The sequence below is a fragment of the Rattus norvegicus genome, chromosome 7 (genome assembly GCF_036323735.1).
Source record: "Rattus norvegicus strain BN/NHsdMcwi chromosome 7, GRCr8, whole genome shotgun sequence".
Classification (NCBI taxonomy): Eukaryota; Metazoa; Chordata; class Mammalia; order Rodentia; family Muridae; genus Rattus; species Rattus norvegicus.
Genome location: NC_086025.1, coordinates 1,931,845 through 1,948,522, shown reverse-complemented (window position 1 = coordinate 1,948,522; position 16,678 = coordinate 1,931,845). Strand labels below are relative to the sequence as shown.

Sequence of the window (16,678 nt, the reverse complement as noted above, 5' to 3'; positions counted from 1 at the left end):
TTTTATTTGAGCACAAGTTACACACACACAAACCCATAAGTAAAAAATTAAAAATAGATCTTTTAACAGGAGGGACGAGGGATTGTAGAGACAACTTAATAGCCAAGAGCACTTGTAGGCCATATGTGGTGGTGCATGTGTTTAATCCCAGCACTCTGCAAGCTGAGGCAGACGGATCTCTGTGGGTTCGAGGCTCGCCTGCTCTACAAAGCAAGTTCCAGGGCAGCCAGGGTTACACAGAGAAAACACTGTCTCAAAAGACATAAATAAATAAAAATAGAGAGCTGGAGAGATGGCTCAGCGGTTAAGAGCCCTGACTGTTCTTCCAGAGGTCCTGAGTTCAAATCCCAGCAACCACATGGTGACTCACAACCACGTAATGGGATTCGATGACCTCTTCTGGTGTCTAAAGACAGCTACGGTATACATAGATAGATAGATAGATAGATAGATAGATAGATAGATAGATAGATAGATAGAAAGAAATAAACAAAACACTTGTTGCTCCTGCAGAAGACTGGGTTTTGTTCCCAGCACCCACACATTGGCTCACAACAATACTTACGTCCAGTTCCAGGGGATCTGACACCCTCTTCTGGTCCTCAGAGATACCATGCACACACTTGCAGTACACAAACATACACAGGCAAAATATGCATACATATAAAACAAAAAAAACTTTTGAAAATTGGGGGGAATCAGGAAGAAAAACATATATTCATCATTCGTCTTACTACCGTTGACTGAGGCCCCGTTATACATCAAGCCCTAAGTCAGGCACTGATAAGACAAGAAAGTGATATTAATCAGCACCTATGATAGACATGGAGGTTGGAGGAACTACCTTTTAGCAGTCTCCACTTGGATTCCTAGGAGAGGAGCCACAAGCATTTTCACAGTTGCTCTCACAATCCTATAAGATAAGGACTCTTATCTCCCAGATGAGCAACTTCATTCACTTTCTTTAAACAGCCTGCCCTCATTTACAACTATTTATGCCTAAATACTTGGTCGGTCAATGCCCGGCCATTTCCAGAAGAGGAAGAAGAGAGGGAGAAGGGCTGGAGAGATGGCTCAGTGGTTAAGAGCACCGACTGCTCTTCCAGAGGTCCTGAGTTCAATTCCCAGCAACCACATGGTGGCTCATAACCATCTGTAAAGAGATCCGATGCCCTCTTCTGGTGTGTCTGAAGACAGCTACAGTGTACTTATATATAATAAATGAATAAATCTTTAAAAAAAAAAAGAGAGAGAGAGAGAGAGGGAGAAAATGACACCCTAGGAAATCTAGGTGATGAGCCCTGAGCAAACAAACCCAGCCTTCACCGTCCTCAGTGTGCCAACCTGCAAACACGGAGAACATTTTCCGTTACAAGGGGGCTGCCTAACTCGTGTGCGCGCTTGCCCATAGGAAGTGCCAGTTTGCTGAGCTCAGGCCTTTCGTGGAGTCACAGAGACACCCAGTGCCTCCACTGCCTAGTGCCATGCCCAGCCAAAGAAGTGTGAGAGTTCAAAGTTCGCACCTCCCCTAGAGGCCAACTGCAGGAAGGAGCAAAGATGTTCACATGGACAGAAGCTAAGGGACCAACCCTACTCCTGGAAGGAGGAACCCAGCCGACTCCTCCTGGAATAAGAGCACCCCCTTCACCCCTGCCCCAGCCACACACTGCTGCGTGGCTTCACCCTGGGAGCCCAACAACCCCAGACCTTCAGACGGGACAGTAACGGAAGCCTCCTCGGTGGTTATAAGGGGTAGGGTAGGGTGCTGGCGATGTTGGCGGCTGAGTCCAGGGAGTAGTAGCACACTACTACTGCATCCTGCCAGACCTTCAGCCCCAGTGCAGCCCTCCCTGACCTAGTGCAGTCTGAGTGGCCCTCTGGGAAAACTGCCTGTCCAGAAAGGCTGGCTCAGCCTGGGGTCCCTCCAGCCAAGCCTCTGGATCCAGGATGCTGTAAAGCTGTTCTCTGGCTCTGTGAATCCCAGCACCAGGGCTCCAGAACAGCAAGCGCCGCTCACTGCAGGCCTTGCGCTACCAAACAATCTGAGGAGACGGTGATATTGTTTGCTTCCGTCTTACGGTTGGTAGAAATAAATGAGGTGGCAAACAGAGCAAAGTAAGAAGGTTAGAACTCAGTCTTATCGAAGCAAGACCGAAAACAAACGAGTCTTCCCAACAGTGCTCAGCCCTAAAGAGGGTCCAGACAAGGCGGCAGCCCCACCCCCGCCCCCAAGCCAGCAGAATGCCCCCTGCTGGAGCAAATGGGGTCAGACAGTCAGTCCCCATCGGGAACACCCCTAACTTGGCTCTGGGAGATAGATTCAGGGGCCACCTTTAAGGAAGGGGAAAATGACAAGAGACTATGCTATTAAAAATAACCTAGAATTTGCCTGGAAATAACTCAGAGAGTTCGCCATGTCCTAAAAAGGCCTCCGGGCCTGGAACTCTAACAGATGGGGGAAGGAGGGAGGGAGGGAGGGAGGAAGAGACAGAGATGAAGCCTGCTGCTGGCTAGAGACATCAGTTTTCTATCTTTCCCAAAGGTTTAGAGAGCAGACCCTCCTCCCAGATGACAGGAATAATGGAGAAAGATTAAGGCTACCCCCACCTCTGGTGAGTGAGGAGAAATAAACTCTCATCTCTGTCTCCTGCCCCCGGCCCAAGGAAAAGATGGTCCCCAAGGACAGCATCGATCCCAGTAATGGACACTTAAATGTGGCTTATGCACTGGCCATGGGTGAAAAAGCCCTTTGGCGGGAGGGGGTGGGAAGCTTTCTTTCTTTCTGTCTCACCTCCTGTCACAAGTAGTAAGAACCAAGGGTATGGAAATGCAGCCAGCTGCAAATGTGTCTAGCTACCAGGGGTCCTGAAGAAGTAACAATTACTCCTCAGCCTCTCATGCGCCCCTGTCTTTCCCTACTGCTGAGATTTCTGGAGTTGGAAATTGCCTGAGGAGAAAAGGAAGCAGAATGGCACCTTCACTGGATCTTGCTGCTGCTGCTGCTGCTGCTGCTGCTGCTGCTGCTGCTGCTGCTGCTGCTGCTGCTGCTGCTGCTTCTGTCGACGGTGGTGACAGCTGCCACCTTTTCTTGCTACTGCTCAGACAGTCTCTATTTTTCTGCCACTGTCCATGACCTAGTCATCACTGAAGACTGCCATGCCTTCTCAACTCTTCCTCTAGTCCCCCGCTGTGTTAAGCCACATCACTTCTGGCCTCCCATGCCCTGCAGTCCTCACACAATCTCATGGTGATGCTTTGACAGTAGCTATTTCTGTTTTCTCTCCTCTTTGCCTCCCATGACACCCTCTCCACCCTGCCCTTGCCCACTCCTTCCACACTATGCAGAGGCAGAACGCTCACCCTCCCTTCCTGGAACAGGTCACCCCCCACCCCCCACCCCCGAGGTAGAAGAGGAGGCCGGGATGCAAGGCTGGAGCAAGGATGCAAACTGAGGGGAAAAGCAGAAGGAAGAGTCTCTAGAAAGAATGTTGCTCACTAACTCATCCCCCAAGGCAAGACCAAGCAAGGCTTCAAGTTAGAGTGTGGGATGGCTGTGGGCAGAGTACGGTCGAAAGCCTGAGAAATGGGAAGGTGAGGAATTGGGAGAAGGATAGCCCAAGGCTTGAGCCTGGGGATTCCGGGCGTGTATGGTGACTCACCAGCTCTGGGGTCGGGGCTGTAATTGTCGGTGTAGGGCCACCGAAAAGCCGAATAAGCTGCCAGGTTCTCCCTCCTTGCGTATGGCACCCATCACATCCAGATTGAAGGCGCTAGCCCGTGGTAAGAGCAGTCCGGCAAGCAAGAAACTAAGAAGGTAGCAAATTCCGGGGAGCCCGAGGAAATCGCACCTCGGAATCCTGGCCATGGGACCAACGCTCCGCGCTCTCTCTGCTAATGCGAGGAAATCGTCGCGGCCCGGAGCCCCAGGTCTCACCGGGGGTGTTTCTGGTTTCCGAAATCTAGCTGATCTTTTATGGTCTTTCAATCTTTCACCTCGGCACCCCTCTTTAGTCCTCCCCTCCACTGCCCCAGGACCAGCTAAATACAACTCCTGCATGCTGTGCGCTCCGGCGCCCGCCTCGGCTCCGCCTCCTCTCTGGGACACCGCCCCAGGCCCGCCCCTGCCCCGCCCTCTGCCCAAGCCGCTGATACAGACTCTGGTGCCGGAGAGGGTCGGGGGGTCGGGGGACGGGGAGATGCCCAAACCCGCGGCTCCGGGTGGGAACTGGTCTAGCAACCGCAGCACCCATTGCCTTGCACCCTGCCGCCCCACCCCCCCCACACGTCCCCCCAAAAGTAGAGTTTGAGCCCAGAAATGCGGAGAGAAAGTAGAAAGCAGAATCACAGAGAATTGGGATGAGGCCGAGAAAACAGATATGCTGATAAAAAACAGAAGACAGTTCCTGGGCCTCGATCTGGAGTGGTGCTTTACTGACTTCACCTCCCCTGGAGTCGCACAGCCCATAAATAACGAAGGCAATGTTAGCAAGTCACAACGTCAGCATTCGGAGGACCAGAAAGAAGAAAAGGCATAGACAAAAAACACTCAGCAGGTGTGGAGATTGGAACGAACGGGGAGAAGGGGATGAAGAACAGGAGGAAGAGTCCGCAGTGGAAGAAAAAGAGAGAGAGTAAAAGAAATGCAAATTAAACTGTGGAGTGGGAAGAGAGAGCTAAAAGGGGACAAGAAAGAAAGACACTATACCCAAGAGACAAAGACTTAGAAAGGGCGTGTCCTGCAATCAAGTCCTTCCGGGGGACTGGACATTTGCAAGACAACAAAAAAAGTACGGCAAACTGGGTGTGGTGGGACACGCCTATATTCCCGGCACTCAATGGGCAGAGGCAGGAAGATCCCTGTCACCTTAGCCAGGTCTACAGGGAGAGTTCCAGGCCAGTCAGAGCTACAGAGTGACCCTGTCTCAAAACCTAAGAGGGGTGGGAAGCCAGGCTTCGTGACCCACACCTGCAACCCCAGCAGTGAACAAGGCAGGAGGAAGTCAGCCTGGTCTACAAAACTAGGGCTGCATAGTGAATTTGTCTCTGAATGAATCAACAGAAAGGGGCGCTTAGAGTTTTGGGCTACTTCAGGCAGGAGTTGGGTGATCTCCGATAGACAGACCCCCTCTCCCAAAAAAAAGGGAGGTTCTCCACAGAGACCCATGGGCCTATCCGACTTCCCTTCCCTTCCCCCACTCTGGGATAGAGGCAAAGGGAGGGGACATTTTTTTCCATCTCTTTGCTATTTATAACTCTAATCGAGAAATGCGGCCAGAAGAAGAGATGGGAAATAATTTGGCAAAATAGTAGCCTCACAGCCTTCCACTTTGCCTTTATGGCTTCTTTCCTACTAGGCATTGGTCTTGTGTGCACCCCTCTCTGACTGCCTCGCCTAAAGTTCTATTTCTACATCCCCTGTCGAGTAAGTCCCCCAGAGATCTTTCTCAGACTATTTCCCAGTGCTGCTACTGTCTTCTACCCTTCAAATATCTCATATTCTTGGGATCGCTCCCCTTTCTTTAAAGCTGCTTCTCCCATGTCCCCTTATTTCTTTTCTCTGTTAAGGATTATTCTTTGGCTCTGACTCTGATTATAGGACAATCTTTGCCCCCAGGTCAGTTAAAATGCATGCAACAGTTTGGCCATTTTTGCACTGTTCTGCAAGGTTGCAGCATGCCTCCAAACGGGTGCTACCAAAGAGGCGTGTATGTAAAACAGGCACCAGGGTCTAGCAGCCCCTTCAGTGTCCCCCAGTGTTTCCTCTCCAGTGTGTGTATATATCTCAGAGCCCCAGAGAGGAGATCCTGTGAAAACGCAGAAGGGCACAACTGGGATGGAACCCAGGACTTATGACTCCTCCCTAGGCCTCTGACTCAGGTCAAAATGCCTTTAGAGCTCCAGCTGCCTTCCTTTCTGCACCTGCAGCTTGGCTTGCCCCAGTGCGCACTCCACCAGCTTCCCATAAATCCAAGGCTGAAATCAGATGCCAAGAATCTGCTTCTGACCTCCTCTGCCCAAATATTTGAGAAGTCACCTCACCCGCCACAGGAGGAAGGAGCAGAAAATAAGAGAGATTGGTCACCCAAAATTAGCCTGGCTATAAATAGTGGGGCAAAGAAGGGAAAGAACACACAAGACTACTAAACCAGCTTAGTAATGAAGACAAATATATTTCCCTAAGCGATGATCTGGAGCAGAAGGCTGCAGTGCTGAGCTACACCATAGGTGAACAGACGTGAAGAGACGAGAGAAACCCAGAGAGTCAGGGAAGACCCACATGAAACATCAGGTCAGGAAACGTCTTCCATTTGAGTCGAGTTCAGAAATTAGTAAAACTAATAATCTGTGTTCAAAGCTGCACCCCTTCACTCCAAACCCTCATAGGCAAGATCTTCAGTGGGACTGGACTACACACCAAATCTGAAAGAGCTCAGGGCTGGGACGTAGCTCAGTGGAAGAACACCTTCCTGGCATACTCGAAGTCATGGACTATGATTCCCAACACCACATAAGCAAAACTACTGCATTATAATATTGACGTAACACTCTCGAAATGACAAAACTGTAAAGTGTTTGCCAGGAGATAAAGACAGAGGGGTGGATCCAAGTATTAGGGGACAGTTCAAGGGAGCCTCTTCAGGGTAGTAGTTTCTGTGTTGTGGCGGGGGTTAAATGCTTACATGGGGAAAACCACACACTACTACAATCAGGAATGAACTCACATGTAAATGAGGTTTCTAAAATGGATGCGGCTTGCAGGTTGTTAGTGGTATTGCTCCAATGTTGCTTCCTGGCCCTGATATCACACTGCTTTTACATACAATGCCATCATCACTCTAGGAAACAACAAGAGATCCCCAGGCCTTGTGCACCGCTAAAAAGAAATTTTCTCTCAGTCTAAAATTATTTCAAAAAATATTTTAATTGAGAAATGCCCATACCCAGGAAAGACAGTAGCCGTTTTTTCCTGTCCCTTTGATACTCCCTGAACACTTTCTTCACCTGCGTCTGGAACACTTTTTTTTCCCCAGCACCACAGAACACAGTTTCTCCTGTTGTTATCTCTAACTTCTAAGCAAGGACTTCCAGAAGGCCCACTGCACAGGTCACGTCTCCTCCACCCACCTCTCCAGCACCGGGAGCCTTTGCCAGACTCTGAGTTCTGGCTGTAGGCAAAGCTCATACTGTGGGAGTGGCTGGGGGGGGATATAAACGTGATTGAGAGAAGTCCATAGGGAAATGGTTTGACCATTCTGGTCTTTGAGGGCCCAAGAGAAACTCTTACAATCTTGGAGAGAGTGCCCAGGGGTCATTTCCCACAGGGAGCCATTTAGACCATCTTAAGGGCCCCTTTTCTTTGAGCCCTGGCTTTCGGCCAACATTTGGAATTTGGCCATGCTACCAACGGCCCCCTCTCTTGAAGCCCAGCCAGATTCCCCAGTATGTGAAGCTTGTGAGCATTCTCCACACCCTGCTCAGCCTCCCTCAGTCCTCGCCCAACCTCTAAACACTGAGCAGTTCCCAGCACTAAAGTTTGGCCTACATACTCCATTTGGAGTTTGTTCAATAAAGCTCACTGAGAGAGAGCTCTCAAAGAAACAAGAAAATAGTGGAAGAAGAGAAACATGAAGCTGCATTCACTCATTCTAAGGGAAAAGAAGTCAGGTGTAAAATCAGAGAGAGATGAGCAGAATGAGATATCAAATTCTTTTTTTTTTTTTTTACTTTGTTTACTTGGGGTGATTTGGGGGATTTTGATTGGTTGGCTGTTGTGGGTTTGGTTGTTTGTATGATGATTTGTTTTGTTTGTTTTTGTTTTTAGAGCCAGGGTCACACATTGTAACCCAAGATGACCTGGAACTCCTTCTGTAGGCCAGGCTGGCCTTGAACTTGTGGCAAGCATCCTGCCTTGGTCGCCAAAGATCTGGGACTGAAAATACAAAACACACCACCAACTTTAAAACTTCAGGGTATTTACCCAGAGGTGGCTCAGGATAATGTGCTGCATGGGAAACTCCTGTTTGATGCAAGAATATTGTGTCCACTTTTACCAAAGTCGGGTGAAGCAAGTGAGTTTCAGTCACAGCAGAAACTGGAGTCACACAGTAAGTAAGAAGGGCCTGGCCAAAACCGGTTGAAAGTAAAGTCAGTTAGGGTTCTCGGGTATAGGTATCCCGTGTGCACTGTCCGACTCTAGGGCAGAGGAACAGCCAGTATGCGGGAAAGAAGGGCAGAGACTGATGTCTGCAGAATCCCTGCAGTGTCTGTTGTGAAAATGTCAGGAAGCTGTGCCAAGGCGGGTGAGGGGGAACACAAGATGATCCTGACGCTTTGTCTGAGTCACTCCTGAAGCTCCCAGTATCAACCCCTGTCATTAACCCCCTCCCCACCTTCTGTATCACTTAATCCATGCCTCTGTTCCCGCACCCTCGCCCGCCCAAGACCCTCTCTGCAGTGCCTACGCTTTGGGAGTCTGCTTTGCTTGCTCACTGCAGCTAGAAGGAGAGCCAGAGGCAGAGGGGGCAGGGAGGCCTGGGCCCTGCAATGTCTTCACTCTTCCCGCTTCTATTGATCAGCCCTTGTATAGAGCACTCTTTCCCAAAAGCTTCCTACCAGGATTTCTGTCATTGTTGCTGCTGCTGCTGTTCCCACTAATTAATTAACTTACTGTTTATTTACATCCTGATCACAGCTTCCCTTTACTCTCCCTCCATCCCCCTTTCTTTCTCCTTAGAGAGGGGCCCCCATGATATCAACCCACCCTGGCATATCAAGTTGCAGTAGGCACATCTCTTCTCCGATTGAGGTTGGACAAGGCAACCCAGTTAGGAGGAAAGGATCCAAAGGCAGGCAATGTAGTCAGAGGCAGCCCCTGCTCCTGCTGTTCGGGGTCCTACATGAAGGCCAAACTGCACATCTGTTACATATGTGTAGAGGGCCCAGGTCTATCCCATGCATGCTCTCTGGTTGGCAGTCCAGTCTCTGTGAGCCCCTCTGGACCCAGGGTAGTTGATTCTGTAGGTTTTCTTGTGGTGTCTTTGACCTCTTAGACTCCTTCAATCTTTCTCCTAAAACCCTCTCCTCCACAAGATTCCCTGAGCTCTGCCTATTGTTTGGCTGTGGGTCTCTGCATCTGTCTCCATCAGCTGCTGGGTGAAGTCTCTCTGGTGACAGTTCTGCAATGCTCCTGTCTGCACGTATGGCAGGATGTCATCGATAGTGTCGGGGGTGAGACTGGCTAACATGGAAAACTGAAGTGATGGCTCATACTGGAGATGTGCGAAGGGAACACTCACTCCTCCGCCCCTAGCAGGAGAGCAAACTTATGCAACGACTCTGGAAGTCAATTTGTCAGTTTCTCAGAAAATGGGGAATAGTTCTACCTGAAGATCCAACTATACCATCCTGGGCTCCATCATACCACAAGGACACATGCTCAGCTATGCTCACAGCAGCTTTATTCATAATAGCTAGAAAACTGGAAACGACTTAGATGTCCGTCAACCGAAGAAAGGATAAAGAAAATGTGGTCCATTTACACAATGGAATATTGCTCGGCTATTAAAAACAATGACATCATGAAATTTGCAAGCAAATGGATGGAACTAGAAAATATCATCCTGAGTGAGGTGACCCAGACCCAGAAATAGAAACGTGGTATGTACTCACTAATAAGTGGACATTAGCCATAAAGTACAGGCTAACCATGCTACAATCCACAGACCCAAGGGAGCTAAAAGATTAAGGAGGGCCTACGAGTGGATGCTTGAATCTCACTGAGAAGGGGAAATAGAACAGAGGTCAGGTGTGGAGGGAGGGAGGGAACAGGGAACAGAGAGGGGAAGAAAGGGTGGAGAAGAATCAGGTATGGGAAGGACAGAGGGAGAGATAACAAGAGTCAGTGGAGTGGTATCTCTGGGAAGAGCTAGAAACCCAGGACAGTGTAAACTCCCAGGAATCTATGAGAGTGACCCTAGCTAACACTTCTAACAATAGGGGACATGGAACCTAAAATGGCCACCTCCTGTAGCCAGGCAAGTCTCCCAATGGAGGGATGGGGACACCAACCCAGTCACAAAATCTTCAACCCAGAATTGATTCTGCCTACAAGGTGGTGTGCAGGGATAAAGATGGGGAGAAGTTGAGAAAATGACCAACTAATGACTGGTCTGACTTGGGACCTCTGCCATGAGAGAGTGCCAGCATTCCATTTAGCTCACATCCAACTAGGCCCCACGAAAAGTGTTTACCCCCACCCCAGAGTCTCTCCTGCGGTTTATGCAACACAGACTTAGGCTTTAGAATTAGCCTGAGTCAGGCACAGTGCCCCATACCTTTAATCCCAGCACTCCGGAGGCAGAGGCAGGTGGATCTCTGTGATCTCTGCACGGTCAACAAAGCTACTCCAGGACAACAAGGGCTACACAGAGAAACCCTGTCTCATAAAAACAAAACCAAAATAGAATCAGCCTGAATTTGCATCCTAACTCTACCTATTAGGAGCTCCATCACTTAATTGTTCCCTCTACCTCAGATTTTTTATATACATATAGGAGATGACTAATTTTCACAGGATTGTTCTAGGGATCAAATGAACACACAAAGTGCTTGGCCTATTATGAGTGCTTAGAAAGTGCTTATAATATACATTAAGGCATTTCAATACATACATATTACCCAACATTTTTATTTAGCTCATGTGTGTGTTTAGTGCTGGGGATTAAACCCAGACCTCTGAACATGCAAGGCAAGCACTCCACCACTGAGCTGCACCCAGTCCAGTCCCTGCTTTAAATTACTTTGCAACTTTTCCCTTTATTTATTTATTCACCCTATTTAAAATTTTATTGTTAAACTTTTAATTGTAGGGACGTGGAGTAATGGCTCAGCAGTTAAAATCTTTAATACTCTTCCAGGGGACCTGAGTTCAGTTTCCAGCACCCCATCAGATTAGAATCAGGTGGCATCTTCGGGCCCCCACCGGCACAGTGTGCATACACACACATACACAGAGTAAAAAAATGAGAATAGAAGTTTCTAAATGTTATCTTGACAGTTAACCAAATTCTACTTAATGCTGTCACTTAATTATTCAATATGCTTCTTCTCACTCATCCTTTGATAGTTATACATCTCCCAGGGTGTAAGACACCATTCTTCAAATAGCTGAACGAGGGCCATTGAGACCTGAGTTTCACCCTCAGGATCCATATGTTAAAAAGAGAGAACTGACTCCTAACGTTATCTTCTGACCTAAACATACATACCACGATCTGTCTCACCACCACCCACAACAAAATAAATGAAATAGCTAAACACACCAGTGGATCACAGCTCTCGCTCTTTATTAAGAAATTTCGGGGTTGGGGATTTAGCTCAGTGGTAGAGCGCTTGCCTAGCAAGCACAAGGCCCTGGGTTCGGTCCCCAGCTCCGAAAAAAAAGAAAAAAGAAAAAAAAAGAAATTTCAAGAAGAACATTCTAATTTGTTCTGCATCTGTTTGCCCTGCTAGTACATGGAAGCCATCAATTTCATCTGCACCACAACTCAGAAAATAGGCTAATGAGTCAACGACAAAGCTGTAAACAGTCTTCGACATGGATTGGCCTCGTGTTCCTCAACTTTGGATGCACTTTGGAATCACCTGATACGGAGATGACAGACAGATGGATGGAGGGACGGACGGACAGATGGACAGATTCTTCAGAGAATCCATTTAATAAATCTGGGCAAGTTTTTTTTTAATTTGGGAGTAGCCCAAAATAATCTAGAACTCCCCATTCTTCCACCTCAGCCCCCTGACAGGTTTGCATCAGTATACCATAAATGACAGTAGCTTTCACAAACTCTTCAGTGTGGTTCTAATCTTTAGCCAGAGTTAAATATTAGTCTAATCACCTAAGTTTATTAACAATAAAACTAAGGTTCAGAATGCATAAGAAACTTGACCAAAATTTGGCCAGCATGTCTCCACATTTGGTTTTTTGTGGTTTGTGTGGTTTTGCTTTGAGACAGGGTCTATCTATATAGTCCTGGCTGACCTGAAGTTCTCTCTGTAGACTAGACTAACTTCAAACCCACAAGCATCCTTCTTCATCTGCCTCGGGTGCACTAGGATCAATGAAATGGGCCACCATGCACTTGTAATGCATCCTGTAGACCCAGAGGTTCTTGGATTCCAGGCCACCCTGAAAAGCACAAGGAGGAGGAAGGAGAGGGGGGAGAGACAACGGCAATAAAATGATGGTGTTTATAAGTTTTCTCATTGGAATTAGTCCTAGAAGCATTCCTCCTTAGCCGGAGAGGCACTGTATAATTTACCTTTCACTTTGGCAGTAGCGCTTACGCTTCTGCGACGACTAAAATGGGTTCGCATTCCCTGACCACAAAAGGGCAGGGATGGATTTGCGCATTCACCACTCACTGCCCGCAACATTAGCAAAGCTCCCTAGAAGGCTACTTGAGGTACCTAAAATGCCGCTCTACGGTGATCACCCAGAGCTGAGGGAACCTCGGTGGGGTGGTGAGAAGACAGAAGGGCTAGGAAAGAAGAGAAAGCATTCTCTTCTAGGGAGAGGAAGCTGGGAATCCACTGAGAACCGGCCCGCACTGCCAGGAGGTAAGGTGAGGGAAGGAAAAGAATGTCAATGAGCTCCGAGAGCTTCCGCTACCCCAGTAAAAGGATTGTAGTGGGCAGCACGAGGACACCAATCCTCTCAAAACCTGACACCCAGAGCATGTGAAAACTGACTCTTCAGCAAGACTAAATACGAAAAGAGTTTCCAACTCCGAAAGCTGAGTCCCATTAGAGAACAGCTCACCCACCAACCAACCCTACACTTCGCCCCTTTAGCTCCTCAATACCAACCACCCAACGCCAAAAGGAGAGGCAGGCCCCAGCGTCACGTGACGCCGCAATCACGTGATTCCGTTCGGAGCAAGCGAGCCAAGGCAAGGTCCGGCTCCCGCAGCTTTAGGGAGGGGCCCGCGGTGCCCGCACCGAGCCAGACTCGACCATGCTGTCCCGCCTGCTCAAAGAACACCAGGCAAAGCAGAACGAACGGAAGGAGCTGCAGGGTGAGCTCAAGTGTCCGGTCGGCCGCTCCCGGCCGCGGCCTAGCTTCTTCCGGAAGCCTGGACCTCGGGTAACCACCCAGATCAAGGGGAGGGCGCCGGCTAGCGGGCGGCCCGAGTGCGGGGCACGGAATTGGGGGAGGCACTTCTGGAAACTCCGTCCCTTTGCCAACCCGCCCTGGTTCCCTTGGCACCGCTCGGGTCCCCTCGGTACCTCCCTCAATCCCGCCCAGGCGGCGTCTGAGCCCCGCCCCTAGCTCGTAACACGCGTTGCCAATTGGCCCAGACAGCTTCTCAACCCGGAAGTGGGCGGAATTGGGGTCCGCCCAGTGAGTGGCTGGGTTCCAGTGAGTCTGCCACACAGCTAAGGAGATGAAGCGTGTGTTTCCTCAGGCCTAGACTGGGAATCCTCGAGTTGCCAATCCCTTGCCCCAAGTACTGGAGAAAGGGTGTCTGGGGAGAGTCCTGGGCATACCTGATGGGGTCCCTTCCCTTCCCTGGGTGCCAGTTTCCTTGCCTCCTAAATAAAGGGGTTTGTTTTGTTTTGTTTTGTTTATATATGGGAGGTTCTTTTAAGTGGTCTGACATTAGTTGGCAGTTTCCAGAATAGCATTAAGTGCATGAGGACCCATTAGCACCACCTTTCAAATACGAAGTCTGCTCCAATCCCTTTTCCCCTTCCCCAGAGAAGAGGAGGCGAGAGGCTATCACTGCAGCCACCTGCCTGACCGAAGCGTTGGTGGATCACCTCAACGTGGGGTATGAACCTCTTCCCTCAACTCCAGTTTCCTCCATCCACCCTGGTTAGACAGGGTCTGGGCCATCCTTCAGAAGGATCCGGGTGCCCCAGTACTTTCCCTGGCCTGTCCCCGCCCGCTAATGTAACCTTACAGAGACTTGAGGCAGCTTTGACATTCTAATGCTGATGGGGGCGACAGCTGCAGTGGTTGGGAAAACAGTCAGAATTCCCCTCCCCACACTGACTTCCCTGGCACAACTTGATGCCATCTGGCCAACCTGGCTCGCCCATTTACGTCCAGCTGTCACTTGGGTGGGAGGGAAGGACCACCTCTCTCACCACATATCCTCTTTCCTTCTTCACCTCCTACTGCTTGGCAAGCCTGCGGAACAAACAGCAGGAACAAGATGGCACAACTGGTAGAAGTGATGAAGAGCCTAAGCCAAGAGCTATGACAAAACCAGGCTGGCTTTTCCTTTCCTTCTGGGTCTCCAGAGACCCCACCCTCAATCTCAGCCCTCAGTGAGAAGACCAGTGGTATCCAAAGACTTGGGAAGGTTTCCTGGCCCTGCATGACTCATAAGAGTGCTGAGATGGCGATCCGATAGTCTGTCTATGGGAAGAAAGGAGTCATATACTATGCCTTCCGCTCGGGGCGAGTGACAGGCAGGCTTGGTTGCAAATCCAGAGGCTGAGTCATCCCAGGGACTCATGCAGGGGTTGGGGTCATCTCCATTACTCATCTTGAGGGGAGATTAGGGGAAAGAATGGCTGTGGTTGGGGCCTCTGGTGTCCTTTGTTTCTGGACAGCTCTCTTCTCTGGTGTTCCCACACTGGCACGTCCGTCCCTTGCTACATTTGTGAGGCTGGCCAGACTTCTCTCTTTCTGTTTACTTGCTAGATGCCACCCCACATTCGAAGCTCAGAGGGCAGCTCAGCCAAATCCAGATTAGAAAGGGTTTTGTGTTGCTACCCACAGCTCTTATTCTACAGAAAATGAAACAAAGGCTTAGTTTGTCTCAACCCTTGTCAGGTGCCCTGCCCACTTTCTTGAACCCCCCCTCCCCCCAGCCCTTTGCCTCCCCTGCCCCCACACATTCCAGTGGGTGATGGCACCGGATGTGGTGTCTCCTCACTGACCTAGAGCTTTGGAATAGGGAATAAAAAGGTCATCTGCTAGCAAGAGAGGGAACACTGATTACATAGAGGGGGAAATGAAAGGGCACGGGTGGAGGATGGAGCAGCAGCCTCGTTGCAGTGATGCTTACCACAGCCAGCATCTTGATTAGCTGGGAAGAAGCGTTAGCACTGGCTGTGTGGGTGGGTGGACGGACGGGAGAGTTGGGTGTGATGGTGAATGCCTATATGCCTGTAATCCCAGCACTTGGACTGTAGGGGCAGGAGGATTAGATCAAGGCCAGCTTCATCCACATAGTGAGTTTGGGGTCATCCTGGGCTACATAAGACCCTGTCTCAAAAAGGGGGCTGGGAAAAGCCAAGAAAATCTCTTGGGATAGGCTCACTGACCCAGGGTTCCTTGGGGGGTGGAGGGTTGTACTCTCCCATCCCGTCCCAGATTCAGGGAGGGGCCTGATTTCCTTTGCAACTTCTTGCAGAGCTCCCTAGGCTTCAAATCACTGCCAGATGTGTCCCTGCTGCTGAATTTTCCCACGCTTCCCTTTCCCTCCCAGCTTCTTCCTCAGGGAGATTCCCCCAGGTTAACCTTCCCTGCCCCGCCTCAGCTGCAGAAACTTCTTGAGAGGGTAGGAAATGGTGTGTTTCTAGTCAGCTCCCAACTTGGCTTTCCACATCAAAAAAAGCCAGAGTCCCAAGGCTTCCCGGCCCTCCCTCCCGACTGATCTCCCACCACTGTAATAGGCCGTAAGGGTTGGATGAGCTGACATACCCTCCTCCAATCCTCAGTGTGGCCCAGGCCTACATGAACCAGAGAAAGCTGGACCATGAGGTGAAGACCCTGCAGGTCCAGGCTGCCCAGTTTGCCAAGCAGACCGGCCAGTGGATTGGCATGGTGGAAAACTTCAACCAGGCACTTAAGGTGGGCAACTCAGCACATCACTGCCTTTAACTGGACGCCGTTGGCCGTCTCCAGCCATAAATATCCCAGACTTAGGGTTAATGAGCAAGTGGGGGCGGTCCCAGATACTCCTTCTATGGCTGTGGTCTCAGAAAAGCTAGAAAGAAAAAAGTCCAGATCTCAGGATATAGCTTGGTGACATGCTTAGGGCCCTAGTACATGTCTGGGTCCAACCCCTCGCACTACGAAATAAAAGTACTCAGAAAACCCCGAGTGTGCTGCACGGACCAGTACCACCAGCTAGTCTGGAGGCTGAGGCAGGAGACAGCGTAAGCCCAGGAGTTGAAGCCAATCTGAGCAACACTGTAGTAACTCATCTCAAAAGGAAGGCAGACAGACAGAACAACAGGTGGTGGGTCTAAGTAAGCCACCTCAGCTGCGAGGGAAAGTCTACCTACCCTGATTCCTGCCCTCAATCTCTTCTCCCCTCTCCCAGGAAATCGGGGATGTGGAGAACTGGGCTCGGAGCATCGAACTGGACATGCGCACCATTGCCACAGCGCTGGAGTACGTCTACAAAGGGCAGCTGCAGTCTGCACCGTCCTAGACTAAAACCCACCCCTCTCACCTCACCCTCCTGGACAGGAGGGAGACTGGCAAGCCATGAATAAAAACTCAAGCTTCCATTCTATGTGGTGTGTTTGAAGGAGTCCCTGGCGCCCATAAGGCAGTGGGAAATCTGAGGTGGTCTCCCTGTGGGGCGAGTGCCCTTTGGTGGTGGGTACCTCTACTCTTTCTTGTGCCTAGTGCGGGTTCCTTTGGGTGAGCAGA

The 16,678-nt window shown here is 49.9% G+C and overlaps 2 protein-coding genes and 1 long non-coding RNA gene across 9 annotated transcripts in view; 2 read left to right on the top strand and 1 right to left on the bottom strand.

Annotated features, from left to right (window-relative positions):
- Itga7 (integrin subunit alpha 7) overlaps positions 1–4,076 on the bottom strand; it is a 28,901-nt gene extending 24,825 nt beyond the window's left edge. For 2 of the 5 annotated variants that reach the window (XM_063264291.1, XM_063264292.1), the window contains exon 1: positions 3,660–4,075. In XM_063264291.1, coding sequence (XP_063120361.1) covers positions 3,660–4,057 — 398 coding nt within the window. In that variant the 5' untranslated portion in view covers positions 4,058–4,075. 5 annotated transcript variants of the gene reach the window in all.
- Positions 4,077–6,148: 2,072 nt separating this feature from the next.
- LOC120093529 (uncharacterized) lies at positions 6,149–12,255 on the top strand. The gene is made up of 4 exons (XR_005486775.2): positions 6,149–6,289; positions 7,823–8,105; positions 9,091–9,657; positions 11,512–12,255. It is a non-coding gene; the product is annotated as an uncharacterized LOC120093529 (long non-coding RNA).
- Positions 12,256–12,908: 653 nt separating this feature from the next.
- On the top strand, positions 12,909–16,538 carry Bloc1s1 (biogenesis of lysosomal organelles complex-1, subunit 1). 3 transcript variants are annotated; one of them, NM_001105941.2, is made up of 4 exons: positions 12,929–13,076; positions 13,760–13,832; positions 15,736–15,868; positions 16,344–16,537. In NM_001105941.2, exons 1-4 carry the CDS (start codon positions 13,016–13,018, stop codon positions 16,452–16,454), a joined length of 378 nt encoding a protein of 125 aa, NP_001099411.2. In that variant the 5' UTR covers positions 12,929–13,015; the 3' UTR covers positions 16,455–16,537. The 3 variants fall into 3 exon arrangements, with proteins under 3 accessions (XP_063119162.1, NP_001099411.2, XP_063119163.1); XM_063263093.1 differs by having other exon boundaries at positions 13,015–13,144; positions 16,344–16,538; XM_063263092.1 differs by lacking the exon at positions 13,760–13,832 and having other exon boundaries at positions 12,909–13,076; positions 16,344–16,538.
- The last annotated feature ends 140 nt before the right edge of the window (positions 16,539–16,678 follow it).

Bases quoted from the DNA above. Each gene is read 5' to 3' on its own strand.
- Bloc1s1 (NM_001105941.2), top strand. From the start codon at position 13,016: ATGCTGTCCCGCCTGCTCAAAGAACACCAGGCAAAGCAGAACGAACGG. The intron at 13,077-13,759 runs GTGAGCTCAAGT...CCCCTTCCCCAG, and splicing joins CGAACGGAAGGAGCTGCAGG to AGAAGAGGAGGCGAGAGGCT. The intron at 13,833-15,735 runs GTATGAACCTCT...TCCAATCCTCAG, and splicing joins GTGGATCACCTCAACGTGGG to TGTGGCCCAGGCCTACATGA.